Below are 22,978 nucleotides of genomic sequence, written 5' to 3' on the forward strand. Positions count from 1 at the left end.
CTCCTACTGGATTATTGAAGAGCCGCCCACCGTGCCCCTGTGCTGAGTCAGGATCCACCCCCCTCCCCATGCAGAACTGGATGATGGGTCGATTCTCCTATGAGCATTGCCTAGGAACTGGGTTCTTTTTAGATGACTAAGCCTCAGAGGTGGAGAGAAACTCATCTCAGGCCTATAGAAGAGAAGCATTATGGAAAAGCTACATGAGAGGTTAGTCAAGGGAAAAGAAAATATTTCCTACCCATTAGAGTAAAAACCAAGCACTGAATCTGACGCCAGATGTAGTGAAGTATAAGAAAAGCCAAAAGTGCTAGGCAGATTGCTAACTCCTGTGAGAAAACAAGAAGAAAGCTTCACTGATACGATCACAAATAATATTTTCAACATCATTTAGATGGACTTTTCATTTTTGCCTGGAGCCCTATTATGTGCTCCTATGATGAGGGTATTGTACTACTGTTTTCAGAAAACAGCTCCTCCTGACTCAAATTCCACTAAAGATAAAAGGAATCCCATAAGCCTTCTAAAAATAAAGTTCCCATCGGTTTTCTAGAAAACTTTCTACGCCATTTTTTTAAACCAAAAAACCATCTCCAAAGGTGTCCTCACACCATTTATTTTTGTCATTTTTCACCCATGAAAATAAATATATAGCACAAAAGCATGTTCATCTTTGAATTTTCCAAAAATCATCTCTATGGATTACCTCATGGAACTTGAAGTTCACTTGAGCAGATAAGGTCGAGAGATAAGTCATTTTATGATTTTCGAGAAAATGCTCAAGTTTACAATCACCTCATGACCCAGGAGCACGGAACTCGCGAATGTGTCTTTGACAGCCCTGTGTCTGGGCAACACTCATGCCCATACGTCATTTAAGAATACTCATGGGTATGGAGTAACCATGAACATTCTTCCTGGGGAAGAAATTGTAGAAGATTTCTTCTATGGAATCTTTGAGCCATGCAGACATCTAAGCCAGTGTTAGGAAGGAGACATGGACTTCAAACTTGCATTATAAAAAGAAAAAACGGTGTATTAAGTGACCCTTTCAAAAAAAAATCCAATGGAGGGAAACCTGTGCTTTTCTGCTCCCAGAGCACATGCTTGGGAAGCACTGGTTTAATTAAGCCAAGACTATCTTTGTCCAGCCGTCGCCAGCACACGCCCGGAATCTATGAATCAGGTTATTTTCCAGAGCTGACATAGAATTCGATTCAAACGTGCTCCTGGGGGGTTGTTGGGAGCAACACAAAAGCAGGTGATTAGAAGCCCAGGAAGGATGCAGAAAAGGCTGAGCAAGGCAAGTGGCCTTTGCAGAGGGGACCCAGGGACAGCAGGCAGTCGCTGCAGGCACAGCAGCTTCCACGGCAGGGCAGGCTGAAGAGCCAGGCTGGCTTGACCCCGACCCCTGGGAAGTTGGGCGTGAGGGCAGAGGAAAGTCACATTTGTGTTTCTTTGGTTTTATGGAAGCCTTGGAAAAACCAGCCCCTGTGGGAGACTGGGTTGTTCCTGTTTTTACCAAGGCCCCGGGTTCTCTCTGCCCCTTCAGAAGCCCTTCCTTCTTGCTGTCATTCCAGCGGGACCCTGGGCAGCAAGGGAGCATTCACACAGCAGAGCAGGTCACTAACCTGAGAAGTAGCTGCAGGTGAACTAGTTTCCTTACCACTCACCGCTGCCCTCTCACTGGCTGCAGCTTCTGCCACTTCTGCCTTCTGCACATTCGCATCCTCAGAACCTGAAGGCCCTACGTGCCCCAGACCTTCGCTCCCTGCAGTGGAAGGTGGGTTGGCGGTGGCTTTCCGGGTCTGGCCTTTATACCAACTAGGGTAAAACAAGGGATCCGCAGTGTCCGTTGCTGCAGGGGCTGGAGTTTCAGACTCTGGGGTCTGCTGAGAGCCAGTGGGCACCACCTCCCCCTTAATAAGAAGATAAATTCAAAAGTAAAAAAGGAGAAGAAGGAAAGAAAAGCCATTGATTTTAGTTCCCCTCAGATTTGAAAACCGATGGCTCTGTGTGTGCCTGATTTAGCCCAGGTTTCAGGTCACCCTACCCTCTGCAGCACTAAGGGCAGGAATGCAGACAGCGCCCCTCAGTCTTGGTGGCATCGGCCAGGGCCACCTCTTCTTTCCCGGGCTTGTCTTTCATGAGATGGTTGCCGGGGCAGGCAGACAGCAGAAGCCAAAAATGAAGGTTGCATATAAAATCTCAGGCATGGGAGAAAGGGAAAATTATTGACCAGAACTGTTTTTTCATGTTACATGTGGGTCCCTAAAACCTCTTTTCTAAAACCTAAAAATGATCAAACCTAACTCACATTTAGTTACTGTATCTCTTTCAAATCCAATGCAATTGGTATACCCAGAATCTCAAGATTCTAGGAGTTATAAATAGTGTCTGAGCCTGGTTTCCTATGGAGACAGAGCAGAGGATGTAATGCCATCTCCGAGTTCCCCCTCTGAGGTTCTGTTTCTATAGATGATACCAATCTATTTTGAAACCAGGGCTTTGCCTTTTTTTTTTTTTTTTTGAATGCATTTTCATTGCCCACAAACACAACAGGTTGGGACCTGTCTGCTGAAGGTGTCACACAGTAGTACAGAGGCTTGAAAACTAGACAGTGACATCTTAGAAACATAAAGTCAGCCAGTCTGGGATGAGCTAATTTCCTAAGAAATTTTTTCAAACAATTCTGTCAATACATAACCTCATCAAATGACAGATACATAGAAAACTAAGCTTCATTCTTTGGCCACTGAACAAAAGATAGTTGTATTTCAGGGTAAGTAACAGGGACCTAAACTAGCAGGGTTTCTCTGTTTAGTTCCTTTAGTATCTATAGAAAATTCCAAGTTCTGAAAATATATCCAATTCAGGTTGTCAACCTCTACCCTATATCTGTATTCAGAGCAGAGGCAATGCTCATGACATCAGCTCTCTATGAACTAACATGTTACACACACACGCTGTTTCCAAAGATTATCTCACGTTTGAGGGTGTCATTAGTGGGAAAGTCATGTGAAACAAAGTCCTGTCAACTATTATAACAACAAAGAACCTGCCGGGTCACCTAGTGCACTTTCTCCCTGACATGGTGACGGCCATGCCTGAAGTCCTCTGTCTTCCACGTACGAATGTCTGGCACAGAGTTTTCCTTCCCTTGGGGGAGAATAAATTGTTCAGGCTGCTCTGCAAGGAGACTTGCTTGCATGTTCTGTAAGAAGGAACTTGGGACTGGTTACCTGTGTCACTGGGGCATCTGCAGCAGGTGGCAGGGCTGAAGGTGGCTCTGGAGAGGAAGCTGGAAGTGCCTCCAGGGCAGCCTGGGGCTCCGAGCCCTTCTCCGGACTTTCATCTCCTCCTGATGACTCTGTTCGGACACTTTCCACCTCTTCCACCTCTACTCCCTCTTCTTCCCCTTCTCCTTCTCCCTCTCCTTCTTCTCCTTCTTCTTCATCTTCATCTTCTGGTAAGGTAATGCATTTTTCATACCGTCATAATCACCACTGCAGCCATGAAAAACATTACTGGCCAGTATTTACGGCTCAGATTAAGGTCAGGGCTAGGGAAGTCATCTCCATCAGACACTTGACAGTGGCCCAAGTGCACCTTAGTTACACGTGGACAGGACAACTGGGAAAATGGTCCATCACTATCCTCCTTGCTCCCCTCCATGGTACAAAGCTCAGTCCTCACCACCACCCTGTACCATGCACCTGACCCCTGGAGCCTGCTCCCATTTTTAACATACTCTGTCACGTCTGCAAACTCCTAGAGGGCTGGGATTGTCACTTATTGATCTTTTGCAAATTAATTGGAAATGCAATTCTCTTCTCTATCTCAGAAGACACACAAACTCTGGTCTTGTTTCATTTCTCAGCTTCCTTGTTCAGTGAATACTGACTTTTGCCCCAGTTAATGCCATGAATCTTTCCCTAAGCCATTGATCTTAGTATTTCCTTAGGCAAATAAAGTAATTCCTCAGACAAAATAAGATAATTTTTTAAAAAGATCCATCTTGAAGATTTGCTTCTAAAGTTCCATCTGTGGACACTGACAACAAGTTCATGACATCGTGTGGTCTCCTCTTTGCAATTATTTCATCAGGATAAATTTCCAAGAGGAGGATTTCTGGCCAAATGGTAGAGATGTGTTTATACTCCTGGAGTGCATGTGATCACACAGCCTCGGTATTATTTACAGGTTGTGATTTAGTATCTGACCCATTACTATTCTTGCCCTCTGAAGTTTAAGTGGAAGTGCTACAGGATCTAACCCAAATGTCTTCTACGTTTTATTTTTATCTCATCCTTAACCTTGCACCTGGTGAGACTTTACATCATCGTAGTTAACACCTTGTGCAGGGTTGCAGTTGAGATATCATCATCACCATCAATTATTACTTGACTACCCAGTGTAAATGCCCAATAATAGAATTATAATAAATACTGTGATATGCAAACTAAACAAACACTGTCAACACACTGTGACACTGTCATGAAAACAGAGTTTCACACTGGATTATGATCCTTGTGAAGTTGTCAGCATCCATTGTGGAGATGATCCTGAAGCCCCCTTTCCTCCCACTGCCGCTCTCACACACCTGCAATTTGGGCCAAATGGGTCGCAAGAATAACCAACCTCTGTAAAAATCAATTTCGCGTATTATTTTTTCTTCTCTATTAAGGTTGACTGTGAAGTGATTCATGTTCTCATAACCATGTTCTATTTTCTCCATCTGAAATGCCTTCGATGCTTCAGAAATTCTGCAACAAAGACCAGTTGCCACTTTTTGTCACTGTGTAAAGTGTGATAGCCTTGGGTAAAAATGAAAGATATACTTTTTTTTCATGAAATGAAAAGTACTTACTTTTGTAACAGGGTTTTGGCATTCTGTGGAAGCAAGCAAAGACAAGCCTACTTAAATCCTTTTCATCAAGGACAATGTTGAAATTTAATTCTTTCCTTTGCTGATGCTGAACCTCTCATAGCTTAAGTTCTCAATGCTGTAAATAACTGCTGTTTTATAACAGAACCCTCTTATGTTTAAGCAATGCCACGGCCCCTTCAATATATGCTTATGAAATAGTTTAAATAATGGAACTATAAGCACATATATTTTAGTTGAGAAGATAGATCAAAATGAGATGTACAGAAAATAAGGAAAATGGGTTGACAACTATTCCCCAGCGCCCACTGTCTTGGTTTGTTTCCTTTGGGGCCAAAGGGATACTTACCTGCAGAAACACTGCCATTTCTGGCTCATCCATGAACTGTATTCCTGACTCAACCAGCTTTGACACGTTCTCCAAATGGTCAGAATACTTTTTGATGAGAGCACGGACATGCTCCAGCTTCTCCTCTTGGGTTCGGGTGATGACTTGGGTCATTTCATTCTTCCTCTCCTCCAAGATGCCGTACAGGTAATCAAACTTCTCACAAAGTTCCTGTTTCTGTTTTCTGCAGCATTCCTGTTAGTTGGGTTAGCTAATGTTAGAAAGTGTCTGAAAGAGTGTCTAGCTGGAGAAATCACCTGAAATTTTCAGGAGAAAAGAAAATTTATTTATGTAGGATATTTTTTTTTCCTTTCCTTTAAGCTTTCCCTTAGATACCCACTGTGTTGATTCATTGAAAATCCCATTGTTATCATATGTGATACTTAGACCATCCCAAATCAATCAAATTGGCTAAAATGGGTGGATGGTTTTTCAATCTTCTGTTCTGTATAAAGGCAGAATTTTATAGAAATTAGGATAGATGTTTTCCAATTACATATTGATTATATCACTCATAGTTTTATATTTTGCTTTGGAATGAGTGTGTGTGTGTGTGTGTGTGCGTGCGTATGTATGGGAAAACCATGTTCCCTCCTGATTAGAACGCTTTTGTATCTCCTGCACCACCTACACTGCAATTGTCCCAGTGTCAGTCTTCCCATGAAGATTCTGAAGCCTCCCCGTGGCCTCTGCATCTGGGATTCCCCTCTTCAGATCAACTCACTGCAGCCAAATTCATTCTCCTGAAGTACAATGCTTTGTCTCTGCTATGACTCCCCATTGCCCAAAGAATCACACTTAAACTTCATAACCACCGTTCAAGCCTCTCCATGACCTGATTCCAGCTTTTCTTCATATTATCCTGCTATATCCTCTGTCACATACCCTGGGTCCAGCAAAATCGAACCACTCACTTTCTTTGCTCATGTTCTTCCCTCTGTTTGGAATGCTTTCTCCCAGTTCATAGTTGCAAACTCTAAGCAATCTTAAGACATTGGTGAAATACCACTTCTTCCATAAAGAATCTCTATGTCCTCTGGAATCCTGTAATGGTTACTAGTCATGGCATAGACCTGTACCCACCAGGTCCTCTATTATCCATTACTGTTCAAGAAAAGGAAATACTAGATCTGGTCTTTGTTTCCTAGAGAGAAAAGCTTGCATTGGACGTCAGGCTTGTGCATTTGTGTTGCATGGCTGAAGCATCTCCAGTACCATTCAACTCCCTTTACTCCGAGTCCATGTTTAAACCATAATTAAGTTTCCAGTTGGCCTAGTTATTGGCTTTTTGGTTTTCCAAATTCTAATAAGCTTGGTTTGTGTGTGTTGTGTGTAGGCCAATCTCCTTGGATCTGACCATCTCTAAGCCCAAGATCTTTACAGCTGAGAGCAGGTTTTGAGCCATGATGATCCAACCTAGGTCTCTTGTCTGGTAGAGTGTTCTTGGGGATCCAGCCAATTTATTTCTGAAATCTCTGACTTTTGTATGACCCTGATTACATGTTTTTCATTTTAGTAAACATTGATCTCTTTGATATCACATGTCACTTTCTTCCTTTACATGATTCTTAAATATCTAAACTATAGTCTTCTTGGGGAGTTCCCTTCATGGCTCAGAGGTTAACAAACTCAACTAGGATCCATGAGGACATGGGTTCAATCCCTGGGCTCGCTCAGTGGGTTAAGGATTGGGCCTTGCCGTGATCTGTGGTATAGCTCACAGATGCAGCTCAGATCCCGGGTTGTTATGACTGTGGTGTAGGCTGGCAGCTGCAGCTCTGATTCACCCCCTAGCCTGGGAACCTTCATATGCCACAGGTATGGCCCTAGAAACAAACAAACAAAAAACTATAGTCTCCTTGAGAATGGAATCTGGGTCTGCTTGGGACATGTACAGTAGATGCTGAGTAAATATCTGTTGAATAGGTGTTTTAAATTTATGTTTTATTTTCTTGCAATTTATCTACTGTTCTCAGAGTAGAAAGAAGGGGAAGGATGAACTAAACCAAACTGTTGATTATGAAGATACTCCTCCAATGTGCAAGAAATGCATTCCTCACTCCACTGCCTCCCTTGGAACACAGTTGATTCTTAGAGCAGTTTCTAACTAATTATAATTATAATGCATGAAGGCGAGCCAATCGTTCAAACCATTTTAATAGTAAATACCAGTTACTGCTGCCATCCATCCATCCATTCATTTAACAAACAATTCTTCAGTATGTCATTTGTGCCAACCACTATGGGAGACTCTGGAGATCCAACAATGAATTAAACATAGTTCTTGTTCTCAAGGAGCTCACTGTTTACTTCAAGAGAAAGTCTATGGGCCATTGATATAATATAACCTAGTAGTTTGAATAATCAAACTATGATAGAGATTCATACTGGGTTTTATGGAAGCATAGATGTGGGGCCTTAATCAACCTTTTGTGTGGTGGGGGCCACTTGAGGGGAGCAGGAAGAGACTGCCTCAGGAAGAACTTCTTATAGAAAGCGGTGCCCAAGCTTGGCCATAATGCATGAGTGGGAGCAGAGGAAGCACAGGAAGGGGATGAACATGCACGGAGTCTTGGCAGTTGTCAAAGGCAGTTGTCATAGGGCAAGGGCCTGTGCAGCATGTCCAGACATGGAAATTGCTGTGCTTTCCAAATTTCCATTCATTTTTCAGCCATTTAGCTTGAGATTTGAAATATTATGAGGCCCATGGGTTCTTCCCCAACTTTCTTTCACTGTATCACTTACTGTTCTAAACTTACAGTCAACCATGTGCTTACTGCTTTCCTGAAATATGCCTTTGATGTTCAGAATCTCTACTGTATTCTGTGATCATATGATGATTTTAAGCTTATTTTTCTAAAATTAATTGTGTCCTTGAAACATTTATAATGAAGACCATATTAAGATATGATATTGATAGACTGTTTTTGTTTCATAACTTGTCTTCTCTATAACTTCATATGTGTGAGAACTTTCAAGTTTCTGAAAGCCAAATGATTTGCAATGAGATTGACAATGAAGTTGTGTCACAGTTAGTATCTTCTCTTAAGTCAAAGAGAAATTAGATCACCTATTTCAGCTATATAAAGTTTATTTAGTGGTTTAAATGGAAAAATTACTTTATTCTTATATTATTTTGAATTCTGAGTATTATTTTATTTCTATTCTGTTTTTTAATGATTTGTACTATATTGAATTTTAATAAAATTACTATCATTTTAAGAGAAACTATCATTTGCTTTATACTTTGTAATATAGAAAATGATACCCATGCATATTATATGCTTAATTATTACTATTGTAGGACGACATATGGTATAAAGCACTTATAATATTACCTGGCACCTAGTAGGCACTGTGTTAATGTTTGTTAAATTTAGATACAATTTTCCTTAATTTCAATTTTTCATTTGTAGAATTTTGAAGATTTATGGACTATGAGAAGTGACCTGCTCCAAACTAATCACTTCACTCATGTGGAAACTGAAACCCAGCAGAGTTAAGTCACTTTCTCAAACCATTCTGCCATAGTGTTGGCACCTGGTATAGAGCCAAGGTTTCTAAACTTCTGGGTCATTGCTCTGCTATACTTTAAAGTAACTTTAAAATTTATATGAACTGCTTATGAACTGAATATATGCCTTCTAACAAACTATGCTGAAAGTAGGCTTTTAAAGGCAAGAAACCTCAAATTGTTTCATAATTATATTCATTGGTTAATTCTTACAATAAAGTGCTTACTATGTATCAGGCAGTATAAGATCTAAAAACCTGCCATACTTTTCCAGTGTTCAGGAGGATGGTAGACAAATTATTCTGTTTTCTAATTTCTAACAGAAAAACCTCACTGTTTTTTCTTCTGCTGAATGTGCCTTTAATTCTATGCAGAATATGTAAGAGTTAGACAAATCTGTTTCTGAAATAGGAAAAATGCATGCTTCTTTTTTGGAATCATGAAATTGGTAGTTACAAACTTTTAGAAATTCACTTAAGATGTTCAGGTTAACCTAAAGTCAGATTTAAATGAGGAACAGCAATACTCCAGGAAACTGGAAATCTTCTGTTTTTTCATATTCTCTCTGAGGTAGAAGCAGGTTTTTCAGCTTGCCCTCTGAGGTAAATTATGGATCAGGTATAAATGCTATGGAAAAAAAAACCTCTCAGAGGCCACCTCATTATAGATAATGATTACTCTGAATGCTAGTATCTACTGTGCCTTTGTAAATGTGGACCTGAAATGCTTTCAACAGTCTTTCTAGTAACCTAAAAATGGAATGGAAAAAAATGTGGACTACCGTATTCCACATTCAATGCATTCCAAATGTCTGCAGATAGCATAGTTTAAAGGATGATTGTTACCTGCAAAAGCATGATAGCAGCCCTGCTTATCTCTTCTCCACAAAAACTTCCTCACCTCAAAGATTTCTGCTTGCTTTTATCATACTCTTCATTTATTTGAGTAAGAAGACATGTATCTTTAAGCCCAGTTTGGGGGCTGTATACCTGCCACACACAAACTTCTCTGGATACTAATTGAATGAAGATACATACTTTTTGAACTTTCAAGTTTACTTTTTCAAATATTCTCCGTATTCTCCTTTTGATGCCTATGGCTCCTATGTCCCCTCTACGTGTGGTGTTGTGGAGTATGTGTGTGTGTGTGTGTATGCACACACGTGTTTCTGCATTAGTGTGTTCAGCAACTGAAGTAACTTCCATTGTAAATGCACTGAATATTGGCCTCCAAGCATATTCTGATACAAAATCTGACTGCACCATGACCTTCCTCCCATGTCTGCCAGTACAGTTATATATATTTTTTAATTATTTTTTCTTTTTCTTTTTTATTGTAGCTGATTTACAATTTTACAATGTTCTATCAATTTCTGCTATACAGCAAAGTGTCCCACTTTTGGGACATTATCTTTTTCTCACATTATCCTCCATTACGTTCCATCACAAGTTATAAATTAAAATTGCCTGTAATACTTGAAAATATGACATAACATGAAAATAAATCATAAACAATATGAAATCAATTTCACAAACAATATGAAAATAAAATCCACACTATCTCTAGGGGGAAGCCAGCATGGATGCGATTTATCAAAAATGGGTGATTTCATAAAGAGAAGGCTATTCTGCCCACATTGAAATGGTAAGATGATGACAGGTAGAATACTTTTTTTCTAACTAACACCATCATATCTGGGTGAAGAGAAAAAAATCAAGCAGTCGTTTGGTGGTTTCCTAGACATGATTAGGTAACCTTCAATATATATATTTAAAAACATTGTTTAGATGCTGCCTTTATAGAGATGCTAAAATGGACAGACTCTAATTCTAGCCATCCTTATATTTTAGTGGTAATAAGAAAAAATAAGATACATGACTGCAAAGAGAAGCTTTTCATGGAAAAAAATCAACAACAGACAATCTATACTAAAGAGTAGATCTGGTGCCAAGCCAAGCACCATCATTAGCTTGTCAGTGGCTCACCCTTTCCCCAGGCACTCTTTGAAACAATCTTGTTATTCATTTGTTGTATTGTCTTACTAGAATAAAACCTTCTTGAGAGCAGGAAACTTTTCTATTTAGCTCATCAATATTTCTTAGCATTTTGTGTATGGAATATGGCCCGTAATCCACATATGAGAAATATGGTTTGAATGAATGGTTGGATGAATGAAATATAACATGCGTTTAGGAATAGCCCCCACTCACCAGTTTCTCCTTTGTTCCATTCCAAAGACATAGGTATTTAAGTGGATACTCCAAACCTCTTCTTCATTCAACACTCAAAAGAAAACAGCAAAAACTAGCTAGGCAACCTGAGGGAACACATTTACCCTCATGACAGTTTTTTGATCTCTGCCCTAAGAGCTGGGATCAGATGATGGCTAAGGTCCCTTCCAGTTCTACAGTTCCAAGGCTTTACAACTTCAGGTAAATGTGGAGATATTTGGAATCTTTACTATAAAACGCCTCTTTCAAAAATGAAAAAAAAAAAATGCCATTTGCAGCAACATGGATGGATCTTGAGATTATCTTACCAAGTGAAGTAAATCAGAGAGAGAAAGACAAATACTATATGATATCACTTGTATGTGGAATCTAAAATATGACACAAATGAACTTAGCAACAAAACAGAAACAGACACACAGATATAGAGAATAGACTTGTGGTTGCCAAGGGGGAGAGGCAGTCGGGGAGAGAAGGACTGGGAGTTTGAGATTAGCAGGTGCAAACTCTTATATACAAAATGGATAAAGAACAAGGTTTTCCTATTGAATATGTAGAACTATATCCTATATCCTGTAATAAACCATATTAGAAAAGAACATGAACAAGAATATCTATATACATATATATTTCTGATTTACTTTGCTGTACAGCAGAAATTAACACAACATTGTAAATCAACTATACTTCAAAAAATATATTTTAAAAAGTAGATAAAATGCCCTTTTCCACTCCTGGCAAATTTCAGAGTGGTCATCTACAGTGCTGAGATATGAATTACAGGGGCTAGCCCAGCAACATCAATCCCAGCTCTGGAATGTGCCATGGCCATGACAGGAAAACCTAAGACAATTGTGACCATTGCTTTTATCCTGTAAGGAGCCTGGCTCTGTGACCAAAATAGAGCTGAAGATAAGCTCTGAGCCCCACCACTTGTCATCGAGCAACTGTGGCTCTACTCGGCCCTTTCCTATCTCCACCACATTCCTCCAACTTTCGAGACGCACTTGTTCAGAGCTGCAGCTCTGGGTCTGGAAGGGCCCCCTCAGCGTCATTTGACATGCAGTACTGAGTATGTCCCTTCACGAAGCCTCTCTCTTCCCTCAACCCCCTCCCCTCAAAAAAGGTCAGGCAGTAGATTAATAATACAAGAAAGAACTCCATCACGGTAGGAAGATTCTCCTGAGAAAGACAAGTTCACCCCTTCACTGGTAAAGCCCAATGCCAACTACAAGCACGTGAGACAAGTCTCATAAGAGCAGATTAGGATAAGAACCCAAGTCTCTGACTGGCTCCCAGAGAAGAAGCAGGCAAATTAGAAAAGCTTCGTCCCTCCAGCCCCACAGCCTGGAGTTCAGTGCCTCTCCCACCAGCTTGGTGCCTCTGTGCAGTGCATAGAGGAACAACTCTGTTCAGTGGCCGTGGGTCTCAGGACTCCCAAATTTATGCTCTCTTTTGCCATATTGTCATATTGCCATATTGCCCCACTCCATGTTAGAAGAATAATTATGTTATAATTTATGGGATTTCTAATGCTAACTCTTGAGGTTCTTGGCATCAGGGGTTTTCTGGGCCAGTCCAGATCATTTCGATCCTTGAGAAGCCCTCTGGAGGCTGGAGGGTCAGGTAAGCCTACCCTGACCTGAGCCTCATGGTTCAATGAAAGCACGAGATCAAGGCAAGCCGAGCAGCCGTTTAATTCACTCCTGTCTGCTGTGGCTGGTCAGCACCTTTCCTGGAAGGGGCTCAGCCTCTCTTTGTTGCCAATATTGCAAGTTATCACAAAACCGCCAAGAGAGCTAATGTCTACTTCCCTTCACTCTCAGTTGTTCCCACTGCAGGGAGTTGCTTCACCCTGCCATCATAATTGATCAAGACTTTGACAGTCATTCCAGCACCATGTGTAATGCGCTCCAGATGCTATAGTGGTTCCAACAATTCTTAGCATCGTTAGATTAAGTGCGCTCTTTCCGAGCAGAGTGTGAGAACAATACAAGGTGACACTTACTGGGCCCTAGCATGTCACGTGCCTCTTACCCCAACTTAGTCACCACAGCAACACTGTGAAGAAGATTTCTTAACCCCATTGAGTCTGTGGAGGAAACAGGGAGCTGAAGCAACTTGCTCAAGGTCCTATCAGTAGGTGGCAGAGCTAAAATTCAAACTCTGAAATCTGTTCTTTAAGCATATGCTATATTGCTTTACAAATTCTGGCATGTTTATTAAGGTGATTCTTAGGATATTCACACTTCTTATTTGTAACTGCATAGCCCCCACTCACAAGTTTCTACATTGTCTCAAAGCTGTTTGGTGGGGGGGGGGGAACCACTGTTTTGGAAATATAATGGATTTGTCCTCATTGAAAACTCACTGGAGGATTTTATTAAAGGTGTCATTTTTCAGATTTTGGAAATGCTCGAGAGCAAATATTTACTATTCAGTTTGTAGCTCTTTTCTCAAGATGGGCATCCTTGCAGAACAAAGTTATTTCCAGGCCTGCCTGCCCGCTATGGGAGGGCCAGTGGGAACAGCCTGCTCTTTTGGGTTTCCAGTGACAAAGGATAAGTGACACTTAAAACAATTTTTTATGAAAGTATAGTTGATTTACAATGTTCCTTCCATTTCTGCTGTATGGCAAAGTGACCCAGCCAGGCATACACCCCCATTTTTTTCATTTTCCATCAGGTTCTTACCCAAAAGACCAGATACAGTACCCTGTGCTGTACAGCAGAACCCCATCAACCATCCATTCTAAATGTAACAGTCTGCATTTACCAACCCCAAACTCCCCATCAGTCCTCCTCTCCCCTCTCCCCACCTCCCGTCAGCAAACGCAAGTCTGCTCTCGAGTCCATGATCTACTTCTGTTTTGTAGACAGGATCATCTGTGCCATATTTTAGATTCCACATATAAGTGACATCATATGGTGTTTGTCTTTCTCTTTCTAACTTACTTCACTTAGCATGAGTCTCTAGTTCCATCCACATTGCTACAAATGGCATTATTTTGTCTTTTTTATGGCTGAATGGTATTCCATTGTATTTATGTACCACATCTTCTTAATCACAAGATTAGTGCCATTTGTAAAGACCACAAGGGGGAGGCTACGTTTTCTAGGGATGAGGAATGAAGGTCAAGCACATTTTTCTGGACATGGAGAGCTCCAGAAGCTCCCAGCTCAACCCTGAACATCCCCGGCCTGGAAAGGCAAATGTAGGTTTAGGTCACGCTGGGCTCGTCTCCAATAGCCCAGAAGGCCCTCCAACAACCTGAAGTCCTGAGCTCTGAGATTGTCTCAGGCTGAGCCACCTCAGCCAGGACGGCCCTGAAGACTGCAGGTCCCTCCATTCACCATCAGCCCACAGCAGAGAGGGATGTGCCACTCCCCCATGACACAGTACACACTGCCCTTTCATGACCTCGGTCCTTTCTCAAAGCCACTCTCTTCATCACCGCAAACTCACATCAACTGCATACGTTATTTTTAAAGGATAACAAGGAGTCCCCAGTGAGATTTACCCTAAGCTCAGCAGCTCTCCAGGCCTGGTCTTGGGCCAGGTGCCTGCCCAGATCAGCCCTGCAAGACATTACAAAATTAGGGACAAAATTAGACATTGCATGGAACGGGCACTGCTTCCAAAGGACAGCTGTCAGGGCCCCAAGTGGGGAGAGGCAATGTAATTAGGGAAGCCTAGCGCCCACCCTAGGGGCTGCTCCATTTCCATCCCTACAGGGCTCCTCACCAATCAGAAAAGAGAACTCTTTAACAACAGCTCCCCACCCCCTGGCTGGGAGCCACCAATGGCTTCTTGGAGACTGTTTCCAGGCAGGTGGCAGGCAAAGCCAGAGAGGAAAACAACCACTCAAGGTGGAACAGGAGACGCAGGAGCTCTGTGACCCCAACCCCAGTACAGATTTCACCTGCTTGGCAAGGTAGGCTGCGGTGTGCTTCACTCCGAGCAGCCCTGCTTGGGCCCACTGATTCCATTCCAGGTGCGCCCTGGGGCCATTCGTGGCCAAGTCTCTGTCCTCGGGGCCTCCAGCTTCAGTGGAGAATATTTGCACCAAGTAGGAATCAAAACATCAGAGCCTTCCTTGGGGCGCTGAGCCAATCCCCGCGGTTCCAGGTGAGCCACTTAAACTGAACTGAAAGGACTGGGCTTGTCTGAGCCATATCCATTCATCTAGTCTTTCTTTCTTTTACTGGTTATTTAAAAAATCTCAGGCTCGTCTTAGAAAAATGTGAAATACCAGAATATATAAGAAAGGCCTTGAACATCGCCTGTAGCCTCACTATTCTCTGTTCTTAACCTTTGGGTTTCTGGCATTCCCCCACCCCACCCCCCATGAATGGATATGGGGTTATTCATGAATACATACATTCTGTCCTGTTTATATACCAATTTTTCATCTGATTTCCTTAAGTTAAAATCCCAGAAGTGAATTAAACAAGTAAAACAGATGGAGACTTTAAAGCCTCCTGCTAATTTGCCGTCTCTTCTTGAAATTGTGGGAGACAATTACACACCTTCCTCCAGGAAACTGAAAATATTTGTAAAAGGGTGTCACATCCCACAAACATTGCTATCAGTAATAACAGGGTAATGATCCCGACCTTCACCGTCAGGAAGTCCTTCCTGATGTCTATGCTGAGGCCCTCCTGCGGGCTTAACTTCAAACCTGTTCCTTCTTGTCTTGTTGTCAATGAAAGAAGAAACAGCTGCTTCCTGCTGTGCCCTGACCGGCCTCCAGGAAGAGAACCAGTTGTCAACTCTCTCCTTGCCCTCTTGGTGTCCTCTGATGCTGCCTAAATGGAGCCAAGTCCTTTGCGTTTGCTCAAGGCCCAGTGTTAGGGTTAGGGTTAGGGTTAGGGCTTCTCTTCTGTTTGTGTTCTCCAGCCTTAACGTCCTGACAGAAGGCCCGTTCCCCCCGACAGAGGTCTCCTGTGAAGGCCTTGAGCAGAGACCAGTAGAGAGGTGACCTCACTTGCCCACAAGCAATGCACTCTATTTATACACTCAAGACTACATGGTACCACACTGGAGTGCTGATTCACGACCTGATGGTTAAGTTGTACTTGGCCTTTACTGTGAAGAAGTAAAAGGAAAAAGTTTATATTGTCCATTTCAGAATTTCTTTGAGCTCTTCACCAGGAGAAAACTTTCCTTCTATAAATGGATTCCAGATCCATCATGAATCTTTTCAGGAATATGAGTATGGAGAAGAGAGGAGATTGGTTTTAGTGATGTGTAAATCTAAAATGAGATGATACAGGCCAGTGTCTTGAAGTCAACATCGAGGAACTGGCTTTTGGCTTTAGATAGACTTTGCCTTTCAAACAATAAAATAATAAGATTAGAGCATTTATCAGACCTTCACCTTATGCTAGGTGCTGCACTGAGCATTACATTCATGCTTGTTTAATTCCACATGGTTAACTTTATAAAGTGGGTACTCTGCCTTATTTTTCCAGAAAACTGAAGGGATGAATGTACATGTGAGTGGATCTTAAAGAATAATGTTTAGTTTGTTTAAAGTAAGCAGAATGAGAAGTACAACACAATGCCATTTATAAAACTAAGAGACATGAACATAAAATAATACACATTTTGTAAGCATTCGGGTACATGAACCATTAAATATGTTAGAGTGGTTATTTACAGAGAGGAGAACAGGAGTGAGAAATGAGAATAAAAGGAAATAAATAGATAACAAGAGGGGCTATACCCCCAGCAAGAAGGACAACATGCCATTAACTGGGTAGTACAGGCTTCAGCACCCGAGGTCCAACTAACAAAACAGGGGGTCCTAATAAACTATTCCAGATCCAGAGCCCTGGCCTCAATCCAGGTGCGTTGTAGCACCCATGCAGCAGGGCTCAACTAGTGAATCTTCAATTCTTGTAAAGATATCGGCCACGTAGCAAAACCTCTTTTGACTTCAGTATTTATACAGTTTCTATACAGAGCTTGAGAAAAAAATGGATTCTCAATTATTTCTCACATGCCAAACCTAAGTGTGAGTCTTTCATCCATTTGTACAAGTTTCTATTGAGTATTTATTATGTGCTGGGCACCGGGCCAGGCAGAGGGGCAACGGAGATGAAGGAGCCAGGACTCTGGCCTCCATAAGCTTCCAGCTACCAAACCCCTCTCTCCCCCCAGGCCCGTGGGGCTTTCTCCTCCTGCCCGCCCCCTGTGGCCCTGCTGTTAGAGCTCAGACATGCAGCTCAAATCTGCACATGGCTTTCTAAAGCATTAAGTAGCATGTCTTAAGACCATATGGATTTCTACAAAGAAAGTGTGCTCTGATGATGGACAACACTTATTGTTATCACTGGGAATTGATTTTTCTCATAGCTCATCCTTCAAAATCTTTCTTGCCCAAGAAAGAATAACACACGTAACAACCACCTTAATAAGTATGGTAAAATCTGCCTTGTTGTCTCATGTGCTAACTTCTCTTCCTGTGCCAGGAGGTGAATATTTTAGGGGAGTATCAGGAAGGTCATTCTAACAGGAAGACCAGAATGTCGGCGATTTCTAAAGAGGTGTTGAGGGATCCGCAAAACCCTAGGGGTTCAGGCTTGATTTACACTCCCTTGAAGCCACTTGACTCACCTCGATTGTTTTACAGGTGTCCTCCAGCTGGCTGATTACTGCCTGGACCCGATCGTTGCTCCCCACAAGGACAGCAATGCCATCGCTGAGTTCAGACTAGTGGAGGGAATAGAGGGACCAAGATCTTAGGGTTTTCTAGGCAACACTGTGGATTAACCTTAGTAATGTCCTCATGGGTTTGGTTCTTAATCTAGGGTCCATAGAAGCCCCTGAAGGAAGAACAGTTAGGCTTGGGAGGCCAGAAAACCTTCTGATCTTATACAAAATTCTGAATGGATGTGTATATAAATGCACTTGTCTGGGAAGAAGTTTCATTGATTTCCTCCAATTCTTAATGGAGACTGCGACCCTGCTAAAAAGCATTAAGAACAGCAAATTGTAGGCCATACATAGAGAATAGCACATTCAAGGTAAAAAATTCCAAGTATCATTTATAAATTGAATGGAGACCAATAGGTGATATCAAGGGCCCAAAGTGAATTATTTTCCTAGTGTGGCTCAGGAATAATTTTCCTTTACTGGGGGAAAAATTAACTTATTTATTCAATACATACCTATTATGCACCCTTCTGTGTGCTAGGTGCAAACAAATACTCATATACTAGACAGAATCATTACAAACTTGAAGCTGTAACATTTGACTGTTTCCAAGTAAAAAATTCCAACTTGAAATTCCTCTCAGACTCTTGACCTGAAGCAATTCCATTGTTCATCCTTGCCCCCTTCCCAAGGCTGGTCTCTGGAATGCCAGGAGCACTGAATGAATGGGACTCTGTAAACCTACATGCTTGGTCCAACCTGGCCTTCAACTTCTCTGCGATGTCAGGTAAAGCCTGTAATCACCTTAGACCCTAATTTTTTCACATATAAAGTGAGAAGACTGAACGAGAACAGTGGTTGTAAAATCCTGCAGAACCCTTTCTTCAAAGAGAAGCTAATATATAATCCCAATAGGTAAAAGTGAGCCTTCTTTGGCCAAAGAGGGGCAAGGTGGAAACCCTGGCAGCCTGCCCTCCACTCATCCCACGTGGGTCTCCAGGTTCTGAAGTGACAGAGGTATCATTCACTTCCGACAGGATATGACTTGGGGGCCAGTGAAAGGAAAAAGGGGAATAATCATAAGTGGATTGAAAAATAAATGTTATAGATATCTTGTTAAATCCTGCTTCTTTAGCAGTTAGTACTCACTGGTTGTAACTGGTGTGGCCCAAAAATTTGGCTTCCAAATTTAATTCCAACTCTGTATTTGGTCAGTAAAACACTGACCAAATGTGGAATCTATGATTCTAACAGAAAGAAGCTGAGGCCTGGAGCTGCTCAAATTCTAGATGCAAGACTTGGCTGCAGGGATCTGAGCAGCCACCTCATGTTTATTTGCATCAAATGAGTAAGTTCCTACCTGCCAATGGGTGATACCAGGTGGGCAGGTGAGCAATAAGCTGGGACACCCAGTATTTGGTCAGGATGATGGGCAGCCGCGGAGGCCCTGGGGTGGGGCATTGCGCCCCCCGCCAGATGAGAACTTCAGCACCCGCCTAGGCTGAGAGTCTAGGAGGCCAGTTTAACCGAGGCTTGAAGGCCAGCCCAAGGCAACGTTTAATAAAGTACCGTTCACTGTAACTCCCACCAATGAGGAGTAGGGAGAAAAATCCCTTGGGGGCAGGCAAAAGGAGCCTCTGGTTGGCGAATGAAGAAAAATATCCAGAGACTGGAGTAAAAAGTTATCCTCTTATTACCTATGGTCTGAACCTCAAATAATGTTTAGGTAGCTTGAGCTGGAGCGGGTTCCTTAACAATGCTCATCTTCGGCAACCTCCAAAGTGCGCAGAAACAGGGACCCTTCCCCGCCACATCCCTTTCTGACTCTACGGGTACCTTTCCTCCCGGGCCTTTCCCCCACCCTCCAGAGAATGCAGCGCATGGCACATGCGCACAGCATCCCCTCCCCCCCTCCGGCACTACCTTGCACCGGCCCAGTCTCAGGGGCCCCTGTGGGCTTGTGTGGGAAGGGGTGGGGGCGACACTTCTTGGGGCAGCGAGGCGATCCCACAGGCCCTTGGAGGGGGCTTCGGAGGAGAGGTGGGAGAGCTCTGTACCTTCTGTCTCTGGAACACATGAGTGAGGGGCGCCACCTGGCAATCCTTGTGTGCCCCAAAAACCTTGCACAGAGAGCACGTGGGGACTTCGCAGTTCAGGCAGTAGATGTTGATGCGCTCGTCTTCGTGCTCCTCACACATGGGCTGGTCGGGCTTCTTCTCTGGTCTGGAAGGAGGAGGGCAGATAAGCTCTGTTGGGGCGGAGCGGAGCAGGGCGGCAGAGCGGGGTGATCAGCATCGCAAGCCCCCTCTAGCCCGGGGACCTCCAGCAGCCCTGCCCCGGGAGACCTCCAGGCCCCTTTCACGTGCTCAGGGCCCTCCAAATTCTCTATGGGGTTAGCAGCAGTGTCCTGACAAATTAACAGCCAGCCTGGGGGTGAGGACGTGGAGACCCTGACCCCTAGCACTTGCCAACTTCTGCGGTGTGAGTACCACTGGCCCCCACCCCCACATGGCCGATTTCAAGGTTTAAAAGCCGGCTAGTGCAGTTCCTAGAAGTTGAACACCGAACCTTTCGTTAGGAGTGGGCTGTACCTCCGCACGCCTCTCACAGGTCTCTCAAGTGATACTTTACAGTTTTGGGTACAGAGGAGGAGGAGGTTGCTGATAAACTCAATGCCAAGTTTGCCGGACCTTGGGGGAGGCCCTTTACCCCACCCCTGCAGCCTCTGGCCCCAAAAAAAGGACTGGGGGTAGAGGTGGGCTGGGGGAGCCCAAATCTCTGTTTATTCATCTCAGCACTGGTTGGAAGTTGTTGTGTCTAAGAGGAAAAATGTCAGCGAGTGCTTTATTAATTGGTTCGGGTCTCTTCCTGCCATCAGCACAGAAAATTAAATGTAAACAACTTCCCGAGGACTCGGTGGTGGTTAAAAGTGGGTAGTGTGTGCTCAGTGAATATGAACGCTTACACTGAATACTTAAGACAATAAGAAAAATGTGAAGTGCTGTTCTGGGACACGGTGATATTCTGGAAGTGCACATCTCACAGATTATGGCCAAATTTCCGTTTTTTCAATAGGTCAGCACCAACTATAACTTTTCAGAGCTGGCCGGTAATAATGGAGCAATGGGTTTGTATGAGCCTGTGAGATGATGGCCAAGCCATGAAGAATCAGAAGCAAGAGAAAGGCAGTGACAAGTCCTTGCTGCCTAAGGAGAACCTGTTAGCTGCAAAATCACCTGCAGCAGCACAGGTTCACATCACATGAACCTGTATAGCCCCCAACCATCAATCAGCATGACTTAGGTGTTAGACCAAGATCAAAAGGGTGTCACCTTGTGATGCTTTAGGCCCCCTCTGGAGACCATGGGGGGACACATGGATGTAGCCTTCTTACACAAAATCTGGAATTTTGATGCGGCCTATCCAAAGACTGAGGCTGCTAATAGTTTTCAAAAGTATTCAGAAATTTTAAATACAATTCTAAAAACTTTCATATCTTCCCCAACACATGATTATTTAGAAACATCACAGTTTGGGAGCTGAATTTTTAGTTTATTGAAGTATAGTTGATTTACAAATATTGTGTTAGTTTCAGGTGTATGGCAAAGTTACTCATGTATATATAGTTTCCCCATTATTTTTCATTATATGTTATTACAAGATAGTTAATATAATTCCCTATGCTGTGCAGTAAATCCTTACGGCTTATCTATTTTAAAAAATATATTTATTTATTTATTTATTTTTGGCCACAGCATGCAGGGGCTTGATGTAGGATTTCAGTTCCCAGAACAGGGACTGAACCTGGGCCACAGTCCTAACCACTAGACCACCAGGGGACTCCTATTTTTTCCTAGAGTTGTTTGTATATGTTTATTCCATCCTTCTAATTTATCCCTTTTACCCTCCCCTTCCCCTTTGGTAACCATAATTTTATTTTGTATGTCTGTGAGTCTATTTCTATTTTGTATATAGATTATAGATTCATTTGCATTATTGTTTGTCTTTCTCTGTCTGATTCACTTCACTAGGTCCATCCGTGTTGCCGCACAGGGCAATATTTCATTCTTCTTATGACTGAGTAATATTCCATTTTATAGATAGATCTCAAATCTTTATAAGCCAATTGTCTGTTGATGGGCACTTGGGTTGTTTCCATGTCTTGGCTATTGTAAATAGTACTGGTAAGAACATTGGGGTGCATGAATTTTTTTGAATTAGTTATCAGCTTTTCCAGATTATATACCCAGGAGTGGGATTGCAGGATCATGTGATAACTTTGTTTTTAGTTTTCTAAGGAACCACCCTACTGTTTTCCATAGTGGCTGCACCAGTTTACATTCCCACTGATGGTGTAGGAGGGTTCCCTTTTATGGGACTGAGTTTCTTAAGCTGTTATCATGACCCACTTTTCTAAAACTTCAGGGTTTTGTGGGCCATGAAATCAGTTTGGGGGTCATGATCAGCGTTGTTAAAATCAAAATAGAATAATAAATACCGTGAACTGCATGTGGTAAGGATAAATATTGATATGTGTTTCAGGTGTACATGTATTTATATATATATGCACATAAATGTGTATACAAATACCTATGTACACCTAAAACAAAAGTGTATATATGTGTGTGTGTGTGTGTGTGTGTGTGCACATGTGTGTTTGCGTGTATATATATATACATGGGAGGGCCATCCATGTATGTAATGGTCATAAGATTACAATTTAAAATATACTTCCTGCTTTGAGGCCTTAACAAAAGTATTTGAATACCATTGATACTGATGGGTGGCATCATAGAGTTGCAGCCCCAGGACTCAGAGAAAAGCAGAGCATGTGCTTATTTCCATCTGGAAGTCACCGGCTAACTGTCAAGTGCTGAGGTTGGGCTGACTTTGGGCGAAGCCCTGGGTGTGGTGAGGAAGTTGTATGGACTTCCAGCTTCAAGATTTCAGAATCTGATTTTGGCAAAAGGCCTTTACACCTGGTTGCATAGGATATGTTTTCCAGGAAGCCTCCTGACTGATTTCTGCCACACGCTTGGAAGTCAGCTGAGGGAGGTAAACTCCACCCCTGAGAAAATGATTCTGTGTCCCAGGTCTGTTTCTGCCACTAGAACGTGAGCGCCATGAGGACAGAGGCCGTGGCCTGTCTTCTTCTTTGCCAGATCCCCAGTGTGCACAGCGGTGCTTTGCATAGAGTGGGTACTCAGTAAATATTTGTTGAATGAATGAGTGAGAAGTGAAAGGGAACTTGCCAATTAGTGGACAGTATTCCCTGGGCTCAACCATAAAACCGCTCATC

General features: G+C 42.6%; 1 protein-coding gene across 5 annotated transcripts in view; it reads right to left on the bottom strand.

Annotated features, from left to right (window-relative positions):
- TRIM55 (tripartite motif containing 55) overlaps positions 1-22,978 on the bottom strand; it is a 43,545-nt gene that overhangs the window by 15,258 nt on the left and 5,309 nt on the right. Inside the window, exons 3-10 of one of the 5 annotated variants that reach the window (XM_047783833.1) lie at positions 19,737-19,902; positions 17,641-17,736; positions 5,238-5,471; positions 4,871-4,893; positions 4,642-4,766; positions 3,243-3,466; positions 1,632-1,919; positions 242-329 (exon numbers count right to left, since the gene is read on the bottom strand). In XM_047783833.1, the coding sequence (XP_047639789.1) occupies positions 242-329; positions 1,632-1,919; positions 3,243-3,466; positions 4,642-4,766; positions 4,871-4,893; positions 5,238-5,471; positions 17,641-17,736; positions 19,737-19,902 (1,244 nt within the window). The remainder of the gene's footprint in view (positions 1-241; positions 330-1,631; positions 1,920-3,242; positions 3,467-4,641; positions 4,767-4,870; positions 4,894-5,237; positions 5,472-17,640; positions 17,737-19,736; positions 19,903-22,978) is intronic. The other 4 variants (XM_047783832.1, XM_047783834.1, XM_047783835.1 and 1 more) reach the window with 4 other exon arrangements.

The sequence above is a fragment of the Phacochoerus africanus genome, chromosome 6, assembly GCF_016906955.1.
Source record: "Phacochoerus africanus isolate WHEZ1 chromosome 6, ROS_Pafr_v1, whole genome shotgun sequence".
Taxonomy (NCBI): Eukaryota; Metazoa; Chordata; class Mammalia; order Artiodactyla; family Suidae; genus Phacochoerus; species Phacochoerus africanus.